The 27,680-nt window shown below is 45.1% G+C and overlaps 1 protein-coding gene across 1 annotated transcript; it reads left to right on the top strand.

Moving 5' to 3' along the window:
• Positions 1-26,476, top strand: POLR2A (polymerase (RNA) II (DNA directed) polypeptide A, 220kDa). The gene is made up of 29 exons (XM_006863373.1): positions 1-492; positions 11,278-11,410; positions 11,560-11,696; positions 11,784-11,957; positions 12,129-12,410; positions 12,891-13,052; positions 13,164-13,384; positions 13,597-13,729; positions 14,387-14,511; positions 14,621-14,831; positions 15,218-15,427; positions 15,513-15,681; positions 15,867-15,961; positions 16,115-16,318; positions 16,474-16,696; positions 17,254-17,437; positions 17,835-18,006; positions 18,095-18,200; positions 18,297-18,502; positions 21,498-21,722; positions 21,859-22,105; positions 22,453-22,553; positions 23,020-23,124; positions 23,204-23,386; positions 23,653-23,856; positions 24,018-24,204; positions 24,333-24,446; positions 24,634-24,783; positions 24,886-26,476. The coding sequence occupies exons 1-29, from the start codon at positions 400-402 to the stop codon at positions 26,040-26,042; spliced, it is 5,913 nt and encodes a 1,970-aa protein (XP_006863435.1). The 5' UTR covers positions 1-399; the 3' UTR covers positions 26,043-26,476.
• The last annotated feature ends 1,204 nt before the right edge of the window (positions 26,477-27,680 follow it).

Raw genomic sequence — 27,680 nt, forward strand, 5'->3', positions numbered from 1 at the left:
GAGAGCGCGGCCGGGACGGTTGGAGAAGAAGGCGGCTCCCGAAGGGGGCGCGACAAACTGCCGTAACTTCTGCCGTTCAGGAGCCCGGTTACTTATTTATTTGTTACCTTTTTTCTTTTTCCTTCCCCCGAGAACCTTCTCCTCCCCCTCCTCTTTTTTTTTTTTCTTTTGTGGGAGACGAAAAATCTCCGGAAAGGCGGAGAAGAGCTCCTTTCGCTCCTTTTCATTTCCCCGCCTTCGTCCCTCCCCCACTCTTCCCTCTTCCAGCGGCTTTTTCCTCCCAATTCGGGAGGTCCTTCTCGGTGGCCGCCCCAACGGGGTCTGAGCACCTAGGCGGAGGCGGCGCAGGCTTTTTGTAGGGAGGTTTGCGCCTGCGCAGCGCGCCTGCCTTCCTTCGCGATGCACGGGGGAGGCGCCCCCTCTGGGGACAGCGCATGCCCGCTGCGCACCATCAAGAGAGTGCAGTTCGGAGTCCTCAGTCCGGATGAACTGGTAAGCAGCTCTGCCCTCCCACTCCTCCGCCCTCTCGCTCTCGCGGGCGGGGCTGGGTGGTAGCTGCGGAAACTTGGGGCTTTTTGCTGCCTTGTGGTAGCAACACCAAAGACATGCTTAGCGCTGTGTCCCAGATGGGGACTTGGCCCCAGAGCGTCTTCGAGGAAACTTGTACTAGGGGCTGGAGGGAGTGAATGAGGAATCTTAGGGAGGCTGTGTAAGTTTGGATAGGAAGACTAGCTTTAGGTTTTTCTTTTTTTCCTCTCTATACATGGTATTTGAGCACCCCAGATTTTTTTCTGTCTCCTTTCTACAAATATTAATTGAGCTCTCTTAACAACCCACAGTGAGGATACAGGGCTGGCAAGGACCCTCCCTTCTCTAGGAAGGGGTCGAGGAAACACAATAAACGTGAATAAATAAATGAGCTGATGACTTGGAATCCGTTTTTGTGAAGCTAAATGAAGTTCATCGCCAATTTTGCTGAGCAAGAAAGCTCAGCTGTGAGATTTGTGTCAGGAGTTAGAACATCCTGATCTCACACTGTGCCACAGGAGTTAAGGTTTAGATCTAAAAAACAAACCCATAAAGGCGCTAGAAAAATGTAGAGAGTTTTGGGGCAGAAATCTTAAGTAATGAATTACAAGTAAATTGTATTGAGTGCCTGTTATATACAACACATAAGCATTTTACATTCAAAGAAGAACAAAGCAGATTTCACTACATAAAAATAAGAGCCACTTTTGTTTATCAAAGATGCCATGGCTAAAGCTAAAAAAGATTGCAAGACAATATTTGCAATGCTACATTCAGAGTTACATTTTTTCATCTATAAGGATCACTTATAAACCAGTAAGAAAAGCACATATTTACTAGAGAAGTGAAAAAAATAACAATAGGCAGTTCACAAAAGTAATAAAAATGGCCAATAAAAATGATCAACTTGCCAATCTATGAAATTTAAATTAAGATGTAATTTTTCCCCCTTGTCTGATTTTTCTCCCTTGGAAAAAATATTGGGATATAAGCATGTTTATACATTGTTGGTAGGATAAATGGATATGCCTATTCCTCATTTATTGAATTTCATCTGAGATTTCACATTTTTGAAATAGTTAAGATATCTACTTTACTAGTTAACAAATGTCAGGCAGTAACTAACACTAAGGTGCAGTACCTTTGGCTGTAAGTTATGTGTCAATATGTCTGGACTATGAGTCTCACTATTTTGTGATACGATGTGGTCATTCTCCATTTTTGCATCATGCCAGTTTTCACACAGCCTAGGATTTGGAACCTAACCATGTCTTGATAAGTGATGAGTGATAAGTGATAAGTGGAGGACAGTCTGGCAGTTTTAACGGTCCTTACTGTTGCATTTATTTTGAACCCAACATATCGTGTTCAACGATTTATTAAAAACTCTTCGTTTATTCTCTCAGTCATGGTCCTTCTCCACTCTTGCCTTGTTCAGTAAATGACTCCATTCATCTGGTTGCTTAGGCCCAGAAATTTAATTCTTTAAATTAAACCTTTATTTAATTCGTTTTCTCACAATTGCCAAGGAGTCCATCTGCAAGTCTATCAGTTCTGCCTTTCAATGTATATATGAAATCTAGCCATTTTTGACCATCCTCATTTCAACCACCCTGGACTACTGTACTAACTATAGATCCTATAGTTTGGAGAAAACTAGAAGGATCTTTTCATCATATCCCTTCCATGCAGAAGGGAGTCTTCTCCAAAGGCTCCCCAATCCCTTATATATAGAACAATCCTTACTATGATCCACAAGGCCCTGCATGATCAGGTCTTTGCTTGCCATTCTTCTCTTTGCTTTTCTTTAATCATACTGACCTGCTAGTTCCTCCAATACTACAAGCTTATTTATGCCTCAAGGACTTTATTACTCACCTTCCTACTACTTGGAACAACATTGCCCAGACCTCCAAATCCCTGTTTAAGTATCGTGTCCTCTGTTTAAGTATCGTATCCTTAGGAACATTTTCCTGAACATCTAATTTAATATAGCACTCTACTTTGAGTCTCTTGATGGTGCAAAAAGTTAAAGTAATCAGCTGCTAAGAGAAAGGGTGATGGTTTTAGTTCACTCAGAGGTGCCTCAAAAGAAAGGCCTGGAGATCTACTTTTGATAAATCAGCTATTAAAAACCATATGGAGCACAATGCTAGTCTGAGATTGCCAAGAGTCCCCATATTTTTGTCTTATTTTTCTTTATAAACTACCATTACCCGAAATAAGTTTTATCTGCTTCTTGTTCCCTCAAGTGTAAATTTCATGAAGGATCTTGTCTGTATTATTACTCTGTTCTCTTGGTGGCACTTTCAGTGATGCCTGGCATAGACGAAAAATGAATTGAAGAAATGAGTGAATGAGATAATTGGACCACACAAAAATATATAAAGATTTTTTTATTGCAGTGTTGTTCAGTGCTGTCAAGTTGGTTTAGATTCATAGTGATCCTATATAGGATTTCTGAGGAGCGACTAGTAGGCTTGAACTGCCAACCTTGCATGTAGTAGTCCAGTGATTACCCTACTACACCACACCAGGATTTCTTTATTGGGATAGTGCTTAGTGCTTGAAAATGATAACTATAAACAACATGAATATTTATAAATAGGGCCCCTTTGAATAACTTGGCCTGTTCTTGAAATAAGGAGCCCCAATGGAGCTGTAATTTAAGCCCTGGGCTGCTAACCCCAAGGTCAGCACAGGTCAAACCCACCAGCCATTCCTTGAGATAAAGATACTTTCTGCTCCCATAAAGATTTGCAACCTCAGAAACCCTATAGAGGTCACTGTGAGTTAAAGCCAACTGGATAACACATAGCAACAGCATTCTTACAATAGAGCAAGATCTTCCACTGTTTCCAAACTGCTGAGCCATCACAGGCAGCGCAACTGATTTACAGTGGTACAGTGACATATTTTAATTGTTGAAAGAATAATTACATTTGTCAAAGTTCTGGGAACTAGGAGGTGAAGGAGTGCAGTTTCAGCATTGTTGTTAAGTGCTATAGAGTCGATTCTGACCCATAGTGACCCTGTATAGGGTTTTTGAGGAGCAGCTGGTGAGTTTGAACTGTCGATCCTGCAATTCAAATGGCTTTGCAGTCTGGCGCATTAACCCACAGTGCCACACTAGGACTCTGTTGTTGTTAGGTGCCATCGAGTCAGTACCTACTCATAGCGACCTTATGCACAGCAAAACGAAACACTTCCCGGTCCTGGGCCAACCTCACTATTGTTGCCACACTTAAGTCAATCTATGCTGCCACTTAGCCAGTCCATCTCGTTGGGGGTCTTCCTCTTTTTCTCTGACCCCCCACCTTACCAAACATGATATCCTTCTCCAGCGACTGGTCCCTCCTGACAATATGTCCAAAGTATGAGAGACGAAGTTTGGCCATCTTGGCCTCAAAGGAGCACTCTGGCTGCACTTTTTCCAAAACAGATCTGTTGGTTCTTTTGGCAGCCCATGGCACTTTCAGTATTCTCCTCCATTAGATGGTGCTAAAGCATTTTTGATTGACGTCATGTTTTAGTGTAACTTCTTGTTGTTGTTAACATCAAGTGCTCTTTACTATATGATTATTGTTAAGTACTGTTGAGTCAGTTCCGACTCATAGCCACCTTGTACAGGGTTTCTGAGGAGCAGCTGGTGAGTTTGAACCACTGACCTTGTGGTTAGCAATGCAACACTTACCCTACAGCACCATACCAGGAGCTCTATTCGTGAAGCTAATAGTTGCTAAGTACCTGGCAAAAATCAGTGTGAAACAGGAAATAAGGAGGATGCTATCCAGTTTAGTTCCAAGATAAAAGATTTGAGAAGGTTTGCAATGCCTAACAAGTGATATTAATAAGTAATTTGAGAAAGAAAAATATTTTTTTCTTTTAGTTTATGTGTATTATGTTTCAAACGCTACTAAGTTGTTAGGATATAATTAATTGCATATTAAGTTGATTGGAGCTGTCTACGTGTTAAGTAGATGTTTTAGGTATTTTTTTGGCATAGCAGGTACTTTGAAAGTTACAGAGACACTAAAGGCATTGGAGGTAGCCCCAGTGGTTCAGTGGTTAATTAAGCATGCAGCTGCTGACCCAAAGGTTAGAGGTTCAAACTTACCAGCAACTGTATGAGGAAAATATGTGACCATCTCCTTCCAAAAAGATTCTCACTGCCATGAAGTTGATTCCAACTCTTAGTGACCGTGTATAGGGTTTCTGAGGCTATAATGTTTACAGGAGTAGAAAATCTCATCTTTCTCTTATGGAGTGGCTGGGGTGGGTTTGAACTGGTGACCTTGCAGTACACGGTCCTATACTTATCTTATACCCTGGAACTCTATGGGACAGTTTACTTTGTACTGTATGAGTTTAAATCCCCTTAGTGGCAGTAGGTGAAGGATACTGTGTGACCTGGTTAACTTTGGTAGTCTCTGAATTAAATGAAGAAATTACTAAAACATGCAGAATGAAACCTGATTTATGTAAAATTACAACATATTTGCATTTCGAAAACATATGGAAGAGTGTTCCCAAAACTTTAAGGGTCATCTGCGTTCCACTTTGAATTAGGGGATAGATGGATAGGGGCCTTTTTATGCACAGGTGGTATTTAAGTTTGGAATGTTCTCCAAATGCATTGGAGAAGGGTACACTGTAGGTACAGAGGACTCTTAGAATTCGGTGCCAGATAAGAGTTCCTGTGTTTGTTGTTATAAGATAGGTTTAGATGTTGCTGGCTTGTACAGAGTCAGGGAGAGTGAGGTACTTGATGACTTTTTAAAGGAGTTGATTCTAATTCATTAAAAACATTTATTGACTGTGTCTACAAGGAGCTCTGTAGCATAGTGATTACGGATCGGTCAGCAGTTCAAAACTACCAGCCGTTCCGCGGGAGAAAGATGAGGCATTCTGCTGCTGTAAAGATGTACAGCCTCAGAAACCCTGTAGAGGGTCGCTAAGAGTCAGAACTGACTCCATGGCACACAACAACAACAATACTGCGTTAGGTGTAGTATAGCCTACATTGGTAAATCAAATTATCCCTGTCTTCACATTACTTATAATTTAGTGAGGGATTGCTATACATACAGCAAATATTTACTGAATCCCAGGGTGGCACAAAGAGTAAAGCACTTGTGTACTAAACAAAAGTTGGAGGTTCAAGTCTGCTCACAGGCAACTTAGAAGAAAGGCCTGGCTATCTACTTTTGAAAAATTAGCCTCTGAAACCCTGTGTGTGTCATAGGTCTACTCTGACTCACAGGGGATTGTCATGAGTCGGAATCAACTCCATGCCAACTTTTTTTTTTTTGGTTCCATGTGCTGCATGCTGTGCTAGGCATTGAGACTATAAAGAGAAATAAAGCATGATCCATGCCTTCAAGGATTGCAATACCATGGAGAGACAAATGTATAAACTGTTAATTAAAGTGGGCTGAGAGCCTTGCTGGGTTATGGAGTTAGGAAGAGTTAGAGAAGATTTTATAAGGAGATAACATATGCGCACAGAACTGTAAGGTTGGCAGTTCAAACTCACCAGCCACTCCTTGGAAACCCTCTACAGGGTCGCTGTGAGTTGCAACCGACTCCACAGCACTTAACAACAACAACTTCTGAGCTAGATCTTTAGAAAGTATACGCCAAAGGATGCGTTTTGTAGGTGGAGCATAATGTGGCGGGTGGGAAAATATGGAAACATATAAAGCTCTAAAAGTGTGCTGTTGCTGAGTTGCAAGGACCTTGAATATTTTGCTAAAAGCAGAGAGAATGAATATTTATTGAGAATCAACTAGAGACAGGCCTCATGTTCTGTAAGCTTAGGTCACATAGTTAGAGCAGGGCAGTTCCTGAGCAAGAACCCAGCTCACAACCTACCAGTCCTCAGGAATGTAATCTTTATTCTGTAGGCAATGAAGAACCAGTGTTTGGTTGAAGGGTTGGGGATGAAAGTAGGTAGAATTTATGATGGAAGGATAGTAGATAGTTATTCCCATCACCAGAGCATTCATGTCTGTTGCCCAAGACACTCTGCTTCACAGTCTCAGAATGCTTGGAGAAAGAGCTAGTAGTTAGAAGGGTGGTTGGCTTGGCGAGTGTGGACTCTGAGCAGAGGGGGCGGATAAAGAGTTTTAACTGTTAAAGGGCAGGCAACCAACTCTGTTTTTTCTGAGTTCTTAAGGCACCTCCTTGCAGTGGAAAGCCTTAAGTAGCTAGTTTAAGTTAGTAAGCATTTGTTGGTAGCCTGCTGTATGTCAGGCAGGCATGAGGGATCCAAGCTGAGGAGGGTGTTGTCTGCCCAGGAGGAACTCATGGATATGAGGGAGACAGATCTTTCCTAGAGAGAAGGAGCTGTGGAAAAACAGAGGCGAAGACCTGGTCTACATGGGAAAAATGTGGAGTCCCTGGGAAGACTTCCTAGAGGAAGAATGTTTGAGCCGAGTTAGTTGTGAAATAGCTTTGTCCAGTGGGAAAGGAATTCCAAGCAGAGACAGCCCCACATGTTGTGCTGAGTCCCAGGGGATGTAGGGCAGTTTTGGAGCATTGAAGAAATGAAGGTCAGAATGTCTTAACACTTAATTGTTAGCAGTTTTGCTGAGTTTCGATACCATTCTGAGGACAAGAGAAGGTATGAATGATCTCTCTTTACATACTGTCCTTTGGTGTGGATGGATTGAAGAGGGAAAAACTGATGGAACTATGAGACACTTGTCTTACTGTCTGAATGAGGGTGGTGGTGGTTTTGTGCCATGGAGTCCGTTCAAACTCATAAGGACCCTGTATAGGATTTCCAAGGCTATAAATCTTTACGGAAACAGAAAGCCTTATCTTTCTTCTCCTGCAGAACTGCTGGTAGTTTCAAACTGCTCACTATGAGATTAGCAGCCCCACTTGTAAGCAGTGGTGTTTAAAGGGATGGGGGAAGGAGGGCCAAGATTCAAAAAATAAATAAACCTGAACTTAGTGAATGATTGGATAATAATGTTGTTTTTAAGTGCTGCCGAGTCGATTCCAACCCATAATGACCCTGTATAGAGTTTTTGAGGAGCAATAATAATAGCTGTCATTTATTGATTGCCTATTATGGCCTGAGCTTAAGCCAGCTAATTCAGTCCTTGATGCTTCCATAGTTCATAACTGATAAACAGCCTGTACTCTTCCAAAAGAGTGGTTTCCGACTCCAAAGCGCCTATCTTTCAACTGTTTTATGCTGAGTATAGGAGTCTTGGAGTCCTGGTGTGACGCTGTGGGCAAACGCGTCAGACTGCAAAGTTGTTTGAGCTGCAAGATCGGTGGTTCAAGCTCACAAGCTGGCTCCTTGAAAACGCTATACAGGATCGCTATGGGTCAGAAATGGACTCAATGGCACTTAACAACAACAACAACGTAGGAGTTCTGGTGTGGTGTGGTGTGCTGTAGGATAAACATTGGATTGCTAACTTCATGGTCAGCAGTTCATACCCACTAGCTGCTCCTCAGCAACCCTGTACAGAGTTGCTCTGAGTCAGAACCAACTCAATGGCCTTTAACAACCACGACATAGATTTCTGACTTGAGTGTCATCTTGTGAGATGAGGACATAAGAAAAAGCAGAGGTTTTTGTGGAAAAAGAGGATTTACTTTTAGACATGTTGAATTTGAGTTATCTGGCTCAGCAGATAGCTAAGCATGTGAATCCAAAGTGCAGATGAAAGGTGAGGACTTTTTCAGCAGAAACTGCAAGACAGTGGGATGACATATATATAAAACGCTGAAAACAAAAACTAGCAACCAAAATTATATACCCAGCAAAGTAGTCCTTCACATATGATGGTGAAATTAGGACATTTTTAGGTAAATAGAAATTAAAGAATTTATAAAAACAAGACCAACCTTACCAAAAATGCTAACTGGAGTTCTTTGAACAGAAAACCAACAACAGCAGATGACAACCTAAGATTAACACACCTGATTAATAGCACCCAAACTCAACCCAGATGTAGAAAAACTCAAAGTAAAACAAATTTACAAGATTAAAAATTGTGAACCAGAGATACCAGTGTACAGCAACAGTAACAACTAAAAACAAAATAAAAAGACAGACTATTGTAGCAATGAAACTTCTAAATAAAGTGGTTATCAAGTGGATTTCAAGAAAGTAAGTAAAAATAATTCTAACTATATAGCCCTAAAGCTAAACCTAGCCTTACTCCTAGTCCTAGTGTAACCCCTAATCCTAGCACTAGCCCTAGTCCTAACCATAACCCTGTCACTAAATGATCCCTGGGGCTAGCCTAGACCTAGCTATAGTCTTAACCCTAACTTTAACTCCTTACTCCACCCTACTTCAGCCCTTCCCCACACTCCACAAAAGAAAGAAGAGGCCTAGAGGTAGACACTTGAGAGTCATCAGTATGTATGAAAATTATAGGGCAGCATATTGGATTTAAAGAGAAATGGACCACCTCAAACCCAAGGGAACAGCAGGAGCAAACCAAGGCAGAGGAGCCTGGGAAGGAGACTTAGAAGATAGCATGGTATGGAAGCAGAGGGAGCGCTTTCATAGAAATGAAGTGTCTTATCTCTAGTTTGTCACGTGCAGCAAAGGGCCAACAAGGTAAGGGCAGACAGGTTGAAGGTTTGCTGGAGTGAAGCTAATCAGCCTCTCTGGAGTGGCTTCAGCTTCAGTGATAAACAGTGGTAATGGAAGAAGATGTATATTTAGGAAGAAAGCTGATTTGAACTCACTTGTGCTTTTTTCCAGCATGATGTAATGAAAAGACTGTACAGGGGAAGCCAACAAAAACAGGTTTAAATCTGCTCTACCACATGCTTATAGTTGCATGACTTTGAGCCAGTCAATCAATATTCTAATATGCAAAATGGAGACAGTTATGCTTACTTTGTAAGTTAGTTAAGAAGGTAAGAGTGAAAATCAGCCTGTACTGCTTGGCACTAAGTCCCAAAAACCCATTGCCATCTAGTCAAATTTGACCCTATATAGAGTTTCTAGAGGTTAAATCTTTACAGGATCAGACAACCTCAGTCTTTCACCTGAGGAGCAGCTGGTTGGTTTGAATTGTTAACCTTGCAGTTAGCCACTCAATGCCTAATCCACATCGCCACCTTGTGCTTTAATTCTAGAGTGTAAGTCATGGTGTGTGTTGCAGTCTGGTAGAGGGGGATGAGTGTATATGTTGGCACCTGGAAGGGTTGGCCTCAACTGCCAACACTCCTTATGATTAAGACTTTGACAAGCCAGCGTTATGCAGTGTCAGGTTTCTTTCTTTTTTTTAAAAAAGTAATTTCTGTGAAGTTAGTGAATAAGAGTGTTGCTGTTTAGTGCCATCGAGTCAGTTCTGATTCATAGTGACCCTACATAGGGTTTCCAAGGAGCTCTGGTAGTGGTGTAGTGGTTACGAATTGGGCTGCTAACCTCAAGGTCGGCAGTTCAAAACTACCAGCCATTCTGCAGGAGAAAGATGAGGTGTTCTGCTCCCGTAGATTTGCAGCCTCGGAAACCCTGTTTAGGGTCGCTATGAGTCGGAACCGACTCCACGGTACTTAACAACAGCAACAAAGGAGCAACTGGTAAGTTTGAGCTACTGACCTTATGGTTAGTAGTCTAGTGCTTACCCTACAGCACCATGCCAGTACTCCAGTGGTTAAGATTATTTTTGTTTTTGTTAGTGCTGTTGAGTTGGTTCTGACCTAGACCAACCCTTATAGGTTTTCCAAGAAGCCGCTGGTGAGCTTGAATCGCAGACCTTGCAGTTCAAACTGACTCTGCAGTCTGGTGCATTAACCCAATTTAAATATATAAGATACTTAAGTGTAATTGGTGTCTAACCTGGTACCAGTGCTAAAATAAAAGCTAAATTCCTCTTAAGTTCCTCCTGGGAGTTTAGTGGATCAAAGCCTAGGCAATTTAAAAATCCTTGATTTTCAGTGTAAAAGGATACCAAAGGTCACAGTAACCAACCTGTAGCCCAGGGTAGAAATCTCCCAACTCCTGTGGACTCCTGAATTCTGTCTTCCTTTCCTTCATTGAGTTGACTCCATGAATACTGGGTCCACCGTCCTCAGGATTCCAGCCACAGGCTCGGCTTGAGGCACTTTGGTCTACCTCTGCCCAGAGAATTCTCGTGCACCTGTCCTCTTCATGCCCAGCTCGCTTATCTTAGCATAGCTCTTCTTAACATGGAAGAGTTCAGTCAGATCAGAACCCTTTGAGAAGGTGGTAAAGAGACAAGACTACATTTGCAAGTGCCTGATTTCTCCTTAGGAGCTGGATGAGTCTGAAGGCAGGATAACCTAGGCTGTCATTCCAAGGGGGCAGGTGCACCTAGCTTCCAGCTGGGAACTCAGAGTGTAATGATTCAGCTTTAGTAGGGAAGAAACAAAGCATTGTTTTATTATTTTCCCCCTTGAAACACCATGTATTTTTCTTTGTGGTAAATCCTATGCATATGAATTACCTAGAACTCAACTGAAAGGCTGTTTGGGGTTCAAATCTTAGATGTATTTGAATGGTGCCCAGGGTCTACTGCACGTATTTTGAATATTCCTCTCCCATTCAAGGATCAGAATGAGCTGTTGATGTGTGTCATATTTGTCTTTGACGTTTTCCCAAATGACAGTCATTCCCAGTTATCCCAACCCAGGCTGACCTTGGCTAGTTCTTCTCAAAGTATTTTGGAGTTCTCTCAAACTTTAGTATAGGAAACTAGGAAATCTATTTAGTTGTTGTGTGTTTTTTGTTTTTCCCCACAGAAGCGAATGTCTGTGACAGAGGGTGGTATCAAATACCCAGAGACAACTGAGGGAGGCCGCCCCAAGCTTGGAGGACTGATGGATCCAAGGCAGGGAGTGATTGAGCGGACTGGTCGCTGCCAAACATGTGCAGGTGAGTGTTGCGGGCTGGAGTAGAATTCTGAGTGGGGAGAAAGAGTTCGTTCTTGGAGAAAGCCAGGGCTAAGGGTAGGCACCCTAAAGACTTGGTCTCTGAGGTAAATGAGAGCTAGGAGAGAAAATGTTAGTTGTGTGCTTCCACAGGAAACATGACGGAGTGCCCTGGCCATTTTGGCCACATTGAGTTGGCCAAGCCTGTCTTCCATGTGGGCTTCCTGGTGAAGACCATGAAAGTCTTGCGCTGCGTCTGCTTCTTCTGCTCCAAACTGCTCGTGGACTCTGTGAGTGGTTGAGGGGTCTGACCTGGGGAGAGGGGCTGCTTGATGGAAAGTAACAAGCCCAACTGACCTTCTCTGCTCTGTCTCCAGAACAATCCAAAGATCAAGGACATCCTGGCTAAGTCCAAAGGACAGCCCAAGAAGCGTCTCACACACGTCTATGACCTTTGCAAGGGCAAAAACATCTGTGAGGGTGGAGAGGAGATGGACAACAAGTTTGGTGTGGAGCAGCCTGAGGGTGATGAAGATCTGACCAAAGAAAAGGTGATGGACTGGCAGAGACTACTGGGAAAGGGAAGGGATCAGATGGAAGGAAGTGGCAGAAGAAACAGGAGCTAGAGTCATTGAGGGGCTAGCCTGGTGGGATGGTGGAGGTGAGAGGGTGTAGGACAGGGGTATGGTTCTCATACTTTGGCTCCTCTCTCTCTTTGGAAGGGTCATGGTGGTTGTGGGCGGTACCAGCCCCGGATCCGGCGCTCAGGCCTGGAGTTATACGCAGAATGGAAGCACGTCAATGAGGACTCTCAGGAAAAGAAGATCCTCCTGAGCCCTGAGCGGGTGCATGAGATCTTCAAGCGCATCTCCGATGAGGAGTGTTTTGTTCTTGGCATGGAGCCCCGTTATGCGAGGCCTGAATGGATGATCGTCACTGTGTTGCCAGTGCCCCCACTGTCTGTGCGGCCTGCTGTTGTCATGCAGGGCTCGGCCCGAAACCAGGTCAGCCTCAGCTGGGTGGCTAGATCTCTAGGGGGGAGGTAGTGTCTGGGTGTGGGACAGAGTGTCCAGGGCTCTATAGTGGAGCAGAATACAGATCTGTACTTGGAATTACCCTGTCACTCATCAGTCAAATCATAGGACCTGCAAAGAAGTCCTTAACATGGTTGACAGTCACAAAATGCCTCCTTATCTATAAGATCAAGTCCCAGGGTGGTATGAGGATGGCAGTGAGGGTTTAGCCTGGCACAGTTGTGGTGGTGGTAATGTGCCATGGCGTCAGTTCAGACTCATAGGTACCCTGTGTAGGGTTTCCGATACTGTAAATCTTTAAGGGAGGAGAAAGCCTCATGTTTCGCCAGCGGAGCAGCTGGTAGATTTGAACTGCTGACCTTGTGGTTAGCAGTTCAGCTCGTAATCCACTACGCTACCAGAGCTCCTTGATGAGTGGTTGTAATTGTGATAATGGTTATCTTACCTCAGGACGACCTGACTCACAAACTGGCCGACATTGTGAAGATCAACAATCAGCTTCGGCGAAATGAGCAGAACGGTGCTGCTGCTCATGTCATTGCAGAGGACGTGAAACTCTTGCAGTTCCATGTGGCCACCATGGTGGACAACGAGCTGCCTGGCTTGCCCCGTGTGAGTGCACATTCCCCAGCTACCCATATGCCTGAGAGGAAGGGGTCAGAGCCAGGGTGGGTGCCGAATGAGAGGCTAGTGCTGACTGCTGGGGCCCCCGCTTCCTCACAGGCTATGCAGAAGTCTGGGCGCCCCCTCAAGTCCCTGAAGCAACGGTTAAAGGGCAAAGAAGGCCGGGTGCGAGGGAACCTGATGGGCAAGCGTGTCGACTTCTCGGCCCGCACAGTCATCACCCCCGACCCCAACCTCTCCATTGACCAGGTTGGCGTGCCCCGCTCCATTGCCGCCAACATGACCTTTGCGGAGATTGTCACACCTTTCAACATTGACAGGTGCGCCTCAGTTCAGAAGCCCTGTCTTGGATTGGCCAGGGAGACATGACCACAGTGGTGAGGTTTCAGAGAGGTGCTGCTCTCCCCGCCTTGGGGCATGGGCTCTGGTGAAAAGGGGTAGGCTGAAATTTAGAAAGTCGGAGTTCCACTTTGACTTGGGTGAGGAGGACAGCAAGGAATTATGAAGAAGCATTGTATTTTTTCCTTCTTAGACTTCAGGAACTAGTACGCAGAGGGAACAGCCAGTACCCAGGAGCCAAGTACATCATCCGAGACAATGGTGATCGCATTGACCTGCGTTTTCACCCTAAGCCCAGTGACCTTCACCTGCAGACTGGTTATAAGGTACGTAGCAGGAAGCTCTTTGAACGGGCATAGGCTGCGGGATCATCTGAGGCTTTCCTGTTCATGAGGAACCAGGCTTGCTTACTCTCTGTTTTAAGGGCTGCTCTTTAAACAGGTAGCTGTTTGTCATTGACATTCAGGCTAGGTGTCACTTAAACCCCAGAGAAGTATGTGGGTGGTGGTGATGGTGGTCATGTACTGTGGAGTCAGTTCCGACTCATAGTGATCCTTCATAGGGTTTCTGAGGCTGTAAATCTTTATGGGAGCAGAGAATCTCATCTTTCTCCTTTGGAACTACTGATAGTTTTGAACTGCTGACCTTGAGATTAGCTGCCCGATTCATAACCACTATGCTACCAGAGCTCCTAACAGAAGTATGTGAAGGGCTACTATATGTCAGGAAAGGAGGACTGAGCAGAAGTCTTCATGTTGACTCCTCTAAGTTCCTTGAGATCGATAGATTCTACATTTTACTCATCTCTGGTAACTTGGTATCTAGATCAGAGCCTAGCCCGAAAGATGTGTTTGATTAGTGTTTCAAGTGAAAGAACACCACAGCAGTCTACATTTCATTCTGCAAAGAATTTTAGATCCATTGTCATTTCATTCATACCATACCTATTGTACTGAGTCCTTTTTCATCCCTCACCTCTGTAGGTGGAACGGCACATGTGCGATGGGGACATTGTTATCTTCAACCGGCAACCAACTTTGCATAAAATGTCTATGATGGGGCACAGGGTTCGCATCCTTCCTTGGTCTACATTTCGCTTGAATCTTAGGTCAGTCCGACGACTGAGGGAAGCATTTGGGAGTCAGCAGGCTGGGGTGGGGCTTCCTCCTAAGTTCATTTCCAAAATGTTCCCGACTTGACTTTCTCTTGCACTGCAGTGTGACAACTCCATACAATGCAGACTTTGATGGAGATGAGATGAATCTGCATCTGCCACAGTCCCTGGAGACAAGAGCAGAGATCCAGGAGCTTGCCATGGTGCCGCGCATGATCGTTACCCCCCAGAGCAATCGCCCAGTCATGGGCATTGTGCAGGACACGCTCACAGCAGTGCGCAAATTCACCAAGAGAGATGTTTTCCTGGAGCGGGTATGTGACTTTGGAGCTGAGAATTGGTGGGTGGGCATTGGGGTCCCTGAATGATGAGGAAAAAGACAGGGAGGAAGAGCAATGATGTTTTGCACTGTCTGCCATGATCCTGCCTTAAGTTTCTTGGTATTTGTAAAGGTGAAAGGAAAAAGAAAAGATGTTAAAATTTTATATAGGTAGGTATTTGTACCATCATTTATTTGATTTCTAATTATGAAAGTAATTCATGCATATTAAAAAACAACAACTCGCTGTTTCAAAGAATGTTTAAAGTTTGGAAAACACTCTTCCTGGTGACTCTTTATCTACAGAATCTGGCCACCCCTGACACTCTGAGGCATGAGAGCTGCTCTTGACTCCCACCTTTCTCCCTCTTCTTCTCCCAGGGTGAAGTGATGAACCTCCTGATGTTCCTGTCTACTTGGGATGGGAAGGTTCCACAGCCAGCCATCCTCAAGCCTAGACCCCTGTGGACAGGCAAACAGATCTTCTCCCTCATCATCCCAGGCCACATCAATTGCATCCGTACCCATAGTACACACCCTGATGATGAGGACAGTGGCCCTTACAAGCACATTTCTCCAGGGGACACCAAGGTAGAGGCTGACATCTATATAGATGGAGATAGAATTTGGACATGGGAGCCAGAACAGGGGTCCTGAGTATGTGCTTTATTTTTAGGTGGTGGTGGAAAATGGGGAACTGATCATGGGCATCTTGTGTAAGAAGTCTTTGGGCACGTCAGCTGGCTCTCTGGTCCACATATCCTACCTTGAGATGGGTCATGACATCACGCGCCTTTTCTACTCCAACATTCAAACTGTCATTAACAACTGGCTCCTTATCGAGGGTAAGTGTCAGAGTTCTACCAAGCTCTCTCCATAGCCTGTGTCTTCCACTTCTTACTGCTTTCCTCCATCCTTTTCATTTTCCCTCTTGGATCTGGTGTTCCTCCAGCTACTCTTTGCGCTACAATTCCATTCCATTTCTTAGAAGTCCACAGGCGGTGTTACTGATGCTTTTCCTTACTTCTAGGTCATACCATTGGCATTGGGGACTCCATTGCTGATTCTAAGACTTACCAGGACATTCAGAACACTATTAAGAAAGCCAAACAGGATGTGATAGAGGTGAGAAGGCTGGGCAAAGACTAAATAAAAGGCACTGAGGATTTGAACTTAATGTCATGAAGAGCAAAGGAGGTGTGAGTGTGTCTGAGGGAAGGGAAACAGGACAGGAGCTGATGTCTTCTGAGAGCTCTGCCTCCTCTTATACCCACCCAGGTGATTGAAAAAGCTCATAATAACGAGCTAGAGCCAACTCCAGGGAACACACTACGTCAGACGTTTGAGAATCAGGTCAACCGCATTCTCAATGATGCTCGAGACAAGACTGGTTCCTCTGCCCAGAAATCTCTGTCTGAATACAACAATTTCAAGTCTATGGTGGTGTCTGGGGCTAAAGGTTCCAAGATCAACATCTCCCAGGTAGGGAACCTTGTCTTTTCAGATGCTGGGTCACAGTGTAGAGTGGAAGGAGGAAGGCCAGCGTGTATTGGGTGAGGTTAATCAGGGAAGATATTGGGGACTCTTATTTGTAAGGAAAAGTGAGTTAGATCCAGTGTATCTCTTCTGTGCCCCAGGTCATTGCTGTCGTCGGGCAGCAGAATGTGGAGGGCAAGCGGATTCCGTTTGGGTTTAAGCACCGGACTCTGCCTCACTTCATCAAGGATGACTATGGGCCTGAGAGCCGTGGCTTTGTGGAAAACTCTTATCTGGCCGGCCTGACACCTACAGAGTTTTTCTTCCATGCCATGGGAGGTCGTGAGGGGCTCATTGACACTGCTGTCAAGACTGCTGAGACTGGTGAGTTCTTTAGATTCAGGCCCTGCCATGAGCTAGTACCTTCCCTGGGTACCACAGGTTGAGAATCCTTGAGGGAGGGTGAATGTCTAAGCGTAAAGGCTGAGAGATACGTTAGCCCTTTCTGACCTATAGAAAGAGCTCAGTTAGGTGGTGGTTGTTGTGAAGTGCTGTCAAGTCGGTTCTGACCCATAGTGACCCTGTATAGGGTTTCCTAGGAGCAGCTGGTGAGCTTCAACTGCCGACTTTGCAGTTCAAATGGCTTTGCAGTTTGGCACATTAGGCTTGTTCTAATTGCTAAATAACATCCCATAATGCTAGGGTTGTGCTCTGGGTCTATCATTTGGGAGGTGGTTTCTGGGGGACTCTACTGGGTTCTCATGCTTTCATATAAAGTCCTTAGGTAGGGGGCACTATGAGCCCTCAGAGGAGAGCTGGCTCTTCTGGGGATAAGGGGGTCAAGATTCAGACTGACCACCAAGGGTTCCAAGATAAAGAGAGGTCTTTGGACTTAGGCATTTTATTTGGCTTGAGTCTCTTGACTTGTGATGTACCCCCAGGATACATCCAGCGGCGGTTGATCAAATCCATGGAGTCGGTGATGGTGAAGTATGATGCAACTGTGAGGAACTCCATCAACCAAGTGGTGCAGCTTCGCTATGGGGAGGACGGCCTGGCAGGCGAGAGTGTGGAGTTCCAGAACCTGGCTACCCTTAAGCCTTCTAACAAGGCTTTTGAGAAGAAGTGAGCAGGAGGGGCAGGGGGTAGTTTTCTGGTCTTGGGGGACTCAGGGCCTAAGTTGTTAGGGTAGTCACTCTTCCTCCTCTGACTGGAGAGATGGTCTTGTTTTTTTAAAGCACTTTGCCCACCTCTGCAAGCAACTGTAAAGTGGGACATGGGGTGGGATGGAGCATACAGATGAGGTGCATCCCTGCTTTGTACCCAGCGATAGCAGAAAACATCCCTGGAGGTGGGCACATGTTCAGGCCCTTTGGCAGCCTTTAGGCCTTTATCTTCTATTTCTTTGCCCAGGATTTTTGCCCCTGAAGCCCCACGGGTCTGCAACTTTGGAAGCCTCACATTGTTATTTGGAGGGGATCAGGCCATAAAGCAACCCTGACCCTATCCCTCCCACCTGCAGGTTCCGCTTTGATTATACTAATGAACGGGCTCTGCGGCGCACTCTGCAGGAAGATCTGGTTAAGGATGTGCTGAGCAACGCTCACATACAGAACGAGCTGGAACGGGAATTTGAACGAATGCGTGAGGATCGGGAAGTGCTCAGGGTCATCTTCCCAACTGGTGATAGCAAGGTGTGTGTGGGCAGAGATTGCTGGATCAGAGAATGCTACCACTGGTGGCTTTTCCTACCTTGTGATCTTCCATTTCCTTCTCTCTCAGGTTGTCCTTCCCTGTAACCTGCTGCGCATGATCTGGAATGCTCAGAAAATCTTTCACATCAACCCTCGCCTGCCTTCTGACCTGCACCCAATCAAGGTGGTAGAGGGTGAGTACCTGCTTAGGTGGGCTCCAGGCCAGGCCTGAGTACAGGAGCCTGTTAGGCCCTTGTGTAACAATCTCTTCCCCCACATTTGGCCCTTAGGCGTCAAGGAACTGAGCAAGAAGCTAGTGATTGTAAATGGGGATGACCCCCTAAGCCGGCAAGCTCAGGAGAACGCCACATTGCTCTTCAATATCCACCTACGGTCCACACTCTGTTCCCGCCGCATGGCTGAAGAGTTTCGGCTCAGTGGAGAGGCCTTCGACTGGCTGCTTGGAGAGATTGAGTCCAAGTTCAACCAAGCCATTGTGAGTGTTGTGTTTTCACTAGATCCTTGTTTTTTTCCTTTTACCTGTGAGTTTTGTGGACTCCTAGAAGCCCACATCTGCCTACAACCACCTGCTAATTGCTCTCATTCACTGAAAGATTTCTCTGTGCCAACCTGTGCTTAATGATTTATATACCTCATTATCCTAGTAACCGTGTGTCAGTCCTCTTAGGGGAGTGTTGCAAAGGCAAACCTGAGGCTTGGAGAGATTGTGTGACTTTAATTGTATGATAGTCATACAGGTAATAATTGTCATCGCTGGGATTTGAAATAGGATTCTTGGTCTTTATTTTCATGAAATGTTTAAACTGTGCAGAGTTCTAATTTAGATGAAGGTAGGAAATTGGAATAAGTAGGGATGAGATTTACAGATATTAGAATTTGTTATTGCTGTCTTTAAGAATGTTAGGGATAATGGAAGGAGAGAAAAGCATTATAATTATAGATTTGTCTCTAAATCCATTTGACTTTAATCCAGTTTTATAAATTAAATAATATAAAAATTCATTAGGGAAAATGAAAAAACAAAGAAGACCTAAATAAATAGAAAAACATTTCATGTTAATGAAATGTGAGGCTTAATATTAAGATGACTATACTCCCAAAATTAAGGAGCTCTGGTAGCGTAGAGGATAGGAATTGGGCTGCGAACCTCAGGGTCAGCAGTTCGAAACTACCAGCTGTTCTGCAGGAGAAAGATGAGGCTTTCTGCTCCCGTAAAGATTTACAGCCTTGGAAACCCTGTACGGGGTCACTGTGAGTCAGAACCAACTCCACGGCACATAACCACCAACCACCATACTCCCAAAATTGATCTACAAATTCAAAATCCAAGCTACCTTTGCTGTTGAAATTTAATCAGAATGAAATCAGAAAGTATGAGTTCTTTGACTTTTTCTCTTACTGTATTTTGGCTCTTCCTGATTTCAAAACTTACTACAAAGCTATAGTAATTAAGGCAATATGGCAGTGGCATGAGGAGAGCCATTTAGATCAATGGAATGGTGCTGTTAAGTGCCATCAAGTTGGTTCTGACTCATAGCCACCCAGTATAGGGCTCTCAAGGAATGGCTAGTGGGTTTGAACCACTGAACTTTAACCATCCAGTGCTTATCCTATTGCCACACCAAGACTCTCAGAATAATTAATCAAATCAGAAATAAACCCTCACACTTATGATCATTTGAGTTTGGACAAGGGGTGCCAACACAATTCAATAGAGAATGAGTATTTTTTCACCAAATGGTGCTGTATCTAAAAAAAAAAAACAAGCTGAATCTATACCTTACACTATATACAAAAAAAAAAAAAAGGGGGAGTGTAAGCTAAAACTATGTAAAGCTCATAGGAGAAAATACAGTCTAAATCCCACCACCACACACAACAGTTTTCCATAACTGGGATTAAGCAGTGGTTTTAAAAGTAGATAAGAACCAAAGAAAAAAATTCGTTGGACTTTTGTCAGTGAATTAAAGTTTTTGTGCTTCAAAGAATACCATCAAGAAAGTAAAAAAACAACACACCGAATAAGGGAAGCTACTTGCAATTCATATATTTGGTAAAGGGATTTGTGTCCAGATGTATCAAGAACCCATCTTAAAAAAACAACAACATATCTTAGAGGTCAACAAGGAAAAAAAGTTTGAATAGACATTTCTCCAAAGAAGATAATTACAAATGGCCATTAAGCATGTGCAAAGATGTTTAGCATCAGTAGCCATCAGAGAAAGGCAAATAAAACCCAGAATGATGTTATTTCATACTCATTGTGTTGTTTCTACTCTTAGCGAAACTGTAAAGAGTTTCTAAGGAACAGTTGGTTGGTGGATTTGAACTGCTGATCTTGCGGTGTGCTTATCTTACAGAGCCACACCAGGATTCCATTAGAATGACTAAAATAAAAAAGAGACAATAAATAACAAGTGTTGCTGAGAATGTGGAGAAATTGGAACCTTAGTTGAAACCGATAGTTGATAGGAGTGGTGTGTCTGCTTTGGAAAGCAGTCTGGTAGTTTCTCAGAATGTTAAACATTGAGTTAGATCTACTATATGACCCAGCATTTTCAGTCCTAGGAGAATATACCCAAGATAACAGAAACCATGTCCCTACAAAAATACAGATATTCCATAGAATAATTATTATTCATAATAGCCAAGCAGTGGAAGCAACCTAAACGCCTATCTACTGAAGAGATACACAATACCAGAGAATATTATTCAGTGATAAAAATAAACTTTAAAGGCGTAGATAGACATACATGACATAAATGCATATAATTAAGTAATATGTTTGATCCCAATCAAACCAAAACATTTTATAGTACGTGGTTATCTCTCAATTAAAAAAACATGCATTGAAGCGAGGCAGGGAAACAGGACCACCCCAGAACACGAACAGAATGCTGACAATGTGAAAAATGTAACTAATATTTATTTTATATATCAATTTGTGTGGAAATTGTCAAATAGGACCCTAACTTGCTATGTAAACTTTTCCCAAAACCACAATAAAATATTACTGCTATTGCATTAACTCCGACTCATACTGACCCTTCAGAACATAGGGTTTTCAAGGCTGTGCTTTTTACAGAAGCGGACAGCCACATCTTTCTCCTGTGGAGTAGCTGTCGGGTTCAAACCACTGATGTTATGTTTGGCAACTGAGTGCTTTAATCACTATGCCACCAGTGGTTAGATTAATTGGTGGCATGGATAAACAAAATGTAGTGTTAAGGAGCCTTCTTATTTAAAAGACTGCTGTAAAATTAATACTTAACCTGTTATTTTTAGTATGCTTTTTGAAGTTTGGATTGTAGGTGATACCTAGGTATACAGCTAAACGGTGTGCTTTACATTGAGCTCTAAGCCCAAGCTCATCTGCCCCGTGTCACTTAAGAATAAGAGATTGTGTCTTTCTTTGATACACCAGTGTGAGCTATTTGCTTTGTCTGATGTTAACTTTCCTTACTATTTAGGCCCATCCTGGGGAAATGGTGGGAGCTCTAGCTGCACAGTCCCTAGGAGAACCTGCCACCCAGATGACCCTGAACACGTTCCACTATGCTGGTGTATCTGCCAAGAATGTGACGCTAGGTGTGCCCCGACTTAAGGAGCTCATCAACATTTCCAAGAAGCCAAAGACCCCCTCTCTTACTGTTTTCCTGTTGGGCCAGTCTGCTCGAGATGCTGAGAGAGCTAAGGTAGGGCTTGGGGGTAGTGAGCTTGACAGGAGGAAATGGAGATGAACTCTTTACTCTGAATAAAAGGTTTTGGTGGGATTGGCATGACTTTTGGGGTTACCCAAATCCCTATGCTGTGACTCCTCATTTTTCCCAGGACATTCTGTGCCGCCTAGAACATACAACATTGAGAAAGGTGACTGCCAACACAGCCATCTACTATGACCCCAACCCCCAAAGCACAGTGGTAGCAGAGGACCAGGAGTGGGTGAATGTCTACTACGAGATGCCGGACTTTGATGTGGCCCGGATCTCCCCCTGGCTGTTGAGAGTGGAGCTGGACCGGAAGCACATGACAGACCGAAAGCTGACCATGGAGCAGATTGCGGAAAAGATTAATGCTGGTGAGTCTGGGAGGGCAGGCCCGGCTCAGGGTTCTGCTTGGGTCTGTCTCCGCTGACATGTTCACTGCCCATCAGTCACCCTGACACTTTGCCACCTTTCATGTACTAGGTCTGCTCCTTTAAGACATCTTTTTTCCAAGGTTTCTGTTGCCAAGTCTTAAATATCTCTAGTTCCCCTCATGTGCTTTTCTGTTCTTACTTAGTCTTTCCCCTTCTTTCTTGAGGGGTTCTACAAGAAGGAGCAGGAGCCCAAAGATGAGCCTTGTAAGGGGAGATCTGAGGGTGTAAACAGTGATGTGCTCTTGTTAGATGTGATCTTCCTCATGGCTTGCACGTGTCCCTCCCAGGCTTTGGCGATGACTTGAATTGCATCTTTAATGATGACAATGCAGAGAAGCTGGTGCTCCGCATCCGTATCATGAACAGTGACGAAAACAAGATGCAAGAGGTAGGTGGGACTCAAGAATAAATTAATACACCAACATAGAAAACTATTAAATCACATTAGTGACTGAAGAAATACAGGTGTTCCATTTTATTTCAGAATGGGGGATGGTTGGACAATGGGGACTGCTATGTCCTAAGGAAGGTGGTGTGACAGCAGGTGTAACAGGACCCATAAAAATGTTGGACTAGTGAGTTCACTCCTGGGGCTCCTGAAAAAGATGGTTCAGCAGGTGTGAACCAACTCTTGAATTTCAGGAAGTAAGAATACTTTTTATCCATCTTGATGAAATACAGTACACAACCACTAAAAGGAGAGTAAGGTCAAGTCAGTAACAGGAAGTGGACTCAGTTAAGTTCCAGAATCAGAATAGGAAAATGCTGGATGTTAGAGTGCTCACACACACACGAGGACTCAAGAGCACAGAGCTCTGCATCCTGCCTAGCCTGATTCCCCGCCCTGGACACAGGAGGAAGAGGTGGTGGATAAGATGGATGATGATGTCTTCCTGCGCTGCATCGAGTCCAACATGCTGACGGACATGACCCTGCAGGGCATCGAGCAGATCAGCAAGGTCAGCCCTACCCTCGCAGCCTCTGGCTTCTTCCACCCTTCCGTTCTCCACCCAGCCTGAGCTTGCTGTCTCCCCTCAGGTGTACATGCACCTGCCTCAGACGGACAACAAAAAGAAGATCATCATCACTGAGGATGGAGAATTCAAGGCCCTACAGGAGTGGATCCTCGAGACTGATGGTGTGAGCCTGATGAGGGTGCTGAGCGAGAAGGACGTGGACCCTGTGCGCACTACCTCCAATGACATCGTGGAGATCTTCACGGTGAGCTGCTGGAGCCTGGAGCTGTTGTTTCGGCTTCCTTTCCTGGGGTGCTCTGGCTCTGGGGTCGCTCCTTTGGCTTCTGGATAATGGTTGCTTAGTGCATAGGATTTCCTTGCTCAGTTTTGTTTTGTTTTTTTTTTAACTGGCTAAGTTTACTTTGGATCTAGGATGCACTGACTCCTGACTCCCTGCTAATCTGGGTAGCGTCAGGAGCTGAGAGAACAGAGTTATCAGGTGCTGACCTCTTCCACCCCACCCCATGCCAGGTGCTGGGCATTGAGGCTGTGCGGAAGGCCCTGGAACGGGAGCTGTATCATGTCATCTCCTTTGACGGCTCCTACGTCAACTACCGGCACTTGGCTCTCCTGTGTGATACCATGACCTGCCGTGGCCACCTCATGGCCATCACTCGGCATGGCGTCAACCGCCAGGACACTGGACCGCTCATGAAATGTTCCTTTGAGGAAACGGTAATGACAGATCCTCTGAGCAGGGTGAAGGGAAAGAAGGATGGGAAGGAGGGCACCCACTAAAGTGCAAGTGGGCAATGGGAACAAGCGGTTCTTCACAACAGCCGAGACCTAGTGTGTAGAGGTTCTGAAGGTGCTGCCCCTTGCCTCTGGTCCTTCAGGTGGATGTACTCATGGAAGCAGCTGCACATGGGGAGAGTGACCCCATGAAAGGGGTCTCTGAAAATATCATGCTCGGCCAGCTTGCCCCCGCTGGCACTGGCTGCTTTGACCTCCTGCTGGATGCAGAGAAATGCAAATATGGCATGGAGATACCCACCAACATCCCAAGCCTGGGGGCTGCTGGACGTGAGTATGGAAGCTTTGCTATACATAATCTGGCTGGGTCTGAGGAAGAGGTGAGGCAGGGGGTGGGTGGGGAATGTTGCAAGTTCCTGAGTGCTCTTCTTCTTAAATTATTGCATGTCTCTTTGCAGCTACCGGCATGTTCTTTGGCTCAGCGCCCAGTCCCATGGGAGGAATTTCTCCTGCCATGACGCCTTGGAACCCAGGTGCCACTCCAGCCTATGGCACCTGGTCCCCCAGTGTTGGTGAGTAACTGGGTCCAGGGAAGAGAGCCTTCTAGGCACCTATACCTCCAAGGATGGGTGAGGTGTGGTATTGTTCACATTATCCACTGTTGAGACAGTGGAGGTTGTGCAAGGGTGGCCCTAGGGGAAGGGTGCTGGGGAGTTGGGTTTGACTCCAGCTCTGATTTTCACCCGTTTCTTTCTATAGGGAGCGGAATGACCCCAGGGGCAGCTGGCTTCTCTCCTAGTGCTGCTTCAGATGCCAGTGGCTTCAGCCCAGGATACTCTTCTGCCTGGTCTCCCCCACCAGGCTCCCCGGGCTCTCCAGGCCCCTCAAGCCCATACATCCCCTCACCAGGTGAGTTGTCCCCATCTGTCAGGGGCTAGATTCATTTCCTTCTTGACCCTTGTGCATGAGTCTCCCCATCACTTGACTTCTATGTCTGCTTTCTTCCCATAGGTGGTGCCATGTCTCCCAGCTACTCACCAACATCTCCTGCCTATGAGCCCCGCTCCCCAGGGGGCTATACTCCCCAGAGCCCTTCTTACTCCCCCACTTCACCGTCCTACTCCCCTACTTCTCCATCCTATTCTCCAACCAGTCCTAACTATAGTCCCACGTCTCCTAGTTATTCACCAACTTCCCCCAGCTACTCACCGACCTCCCCTAGCTATTCTCCGACCTCTCCGAGTTATTCTCCGACCTCTCCGAGTTACTCTCCCACTTCTCCCAGCTACTCCCCAACATCACCTAGCTACTCCCCAACCTCTCCTAGCTACTCCCCAACCTCTCCCAGCTACTCCCCAACCTCTCCCAGTTACTCACCTACTTCACCCAGCTATTCGCCCACCTCCCCCAGCTACTCGCCAACTTCTCCAAGCTACTCGCCAACTTCTCCAAGCTACTCACCGACTTCCCCAAGTTACTCACCCACCAGTCCTAACTATTCTCCAACCAGTCCCAATTATACCCCGACATCACCCAGCTACAGCCCCACCTCACCCAGCTACTCACCCACCAGTCCCAACTACACACCAACCAGTCCTAATTACAGCCCCACCTCGCCAAGCTACTCTCCAACTTCGCCCAGCTACTCCCCTACCTCTCCCAGCTATTCTCCTTCAAGTCCACGATACACACCACAATCTCCAACCTATACCCCAAGTTCTCCCAGCTATAGCCCAAGTTCTCCAAGCTACAGCCCCACTTCACCGAAGTATACCCCAACCAGTCCTTCTTACAGCCCCAGCTCACCAGAGTACACCCCAACCTCACCCAAGTACTCGCCTACCAGTCCCAAATATTCGCCCACCTCTCCCAAGTACTCTCCTACCAGCCCTACCTATTCACCAACCACCCCAAAATACTCGCCAACATCACCTACTTACTCACCAACCTCTCCTGTTTACACCCCAACTTCCCCTAAGTATTCACCTACTAGTCCCACTTACTCACCCACTTCCCCCAAGTACTCGCCCACCAGCCCCACCTACTCCCCTACTTCCCCCAAAGGCTCTACCTACTCTCCCACTTCCCCTGGCTACTCGCCCACCAGTCCTACCTATAGCCTCACCAGCCCGGCCATCAGCCCAGATGACAGTGATGAGGAGAACTGAGGGTGAGCAGGTCCCAGCAGCAGCAGCTGGCTAGAGAGAAGGGTGCCTCCGATTCCTCAGACCTCTTGCTTCCCTCGCCACCTGTATCTACCCTAGCCCTCTTGTACATAAGCCCTGTGACAGTTCCCATTGAAGTTGTGGATTCCATGTGTGATGGGCTTTTTGTCTTGTTTTCTAAGTGTGCTTTCTCAGAACCCACTTGCCCACTTGTGGTTTCTCTTCCCTACCCCTTCCACCCCAGGCCTGTCCCCACATTGAGGATCCTTCCTTGCCTGTGGCTCGATTGGTGGTAAAGGGTGTTTTAACTTCTTAGGGGTAGTTCCTGCATTGGATCATTACATTGGATCCTCAGAACAAACAAAGCTAACGCTGCCTTTTGTGTGTTGTTTTATTTTTTGAAGTTTAAATAAAGTTTACTAATTTTGACCAAAAGTATGTGCCTCAAGTGTTTCATTGGCCTTCGAGGAGACAAGACTTCCTTGGCTCTTGTCGCCATTTAGTGTGCTTTAACTGATTCCTGCAAAGTGGGGGAGAGGCAAGAGAATGAGTCCAGACTGAACAAACAAGGCCCTACTGGGTTGGACATTGCTCTGTCCTAGGTCTGTAGAGTCAAATAGAAGGCCCTTGCCCTGCATTAGCCCAGTACTGAGTCTAATAGCTTTTTAACATGTTTTACTGATAATATTTACAGCCTCGGAAACCCTGTACAATGTCACTCTGAGTCGGAACCGACTCCACTGCACTTAACAACAACTGATAATATAATTTGGAAAAGTTAAGGGCAAAGTATGATACAAAAGGAATCCTAGTATGGTGCTGTGTAGGATAAGCACTGGACTAATCGCAAGGTTGGTGTTCAAACCCACCAGCCGCTCCTTAGAAACCCTATACAGGATCGAATCGGCAGCACTAACAAATTATAGAAAAAGCAGAAAAATAATCGTCCTTAATCTTGCCACTAGGAGGCATATTTCCTTTTGGTATTTTTTAAACACACATTTCTCAAGTCATTCTTGACAAGTGAACAAAAATGTAACTTTCAACTTGACTCCAAACCAGCAATGACGAGATTATGGACGTCGTAGTAGTTTTAAAGGTGAAGTGAAAGGATTTGGGGATAATTTGGTGTTTTTAGTTATCCAGTCATATTTTGTTAAGTGCCAGTGAGTCATTTCCAACTCATAGCGACCCTGTATAGGGTTTCAAAGGAGCAGCTGGTGGTTTTGAACTGCCGATCTTGTGGTTCACAGTCCAGGGCTATCATCCTACAGTGCCACACCACCTATGTGTGTTACTTGAGATAATTTTAAGTTAAAAAGTATTAATTATGAAAGATTGCAATAAAAGTACAGAAATTGGTAGGGACAACGCCTGTTAGCACTAACGGATAACATTTTACTATATTTAATGCTGGTATGGTAAAGGACTGGACAGTAAGGTGAGTTTAAACTGCAAGGTCAGCAGCTGAAACCCATCAGCTGCTCCTTGGAAATCCTGTACAGGGTTGTTATGAATCAGAACCGACTGGACAGCACTTAACATTTAATCCAAATCTTAAATTGTTTGATGAAAGAAGTGACTTCCATTTTTATAAAAATGTATATTCAATATAAAAATTCATGTACTTTTTTGTTTTGT

The sequence above is a fragment of the Chrysochloris asiatica genome, unplaced genomic scaffold, assembly GCF_000296735.1.
Source record: "Chrysochloris asiatica unplaced genomic scaffold, ChrAsi1.0 scaffold00054, whole genome shotgun sequence".
NCBI classification, from domain to species: Eukaryota; Metazoa; Chordata; class Mammalia; order Afrosoricida; family Chrysochloridae; genus Chrysochloris; species Chrysochloris asiatica.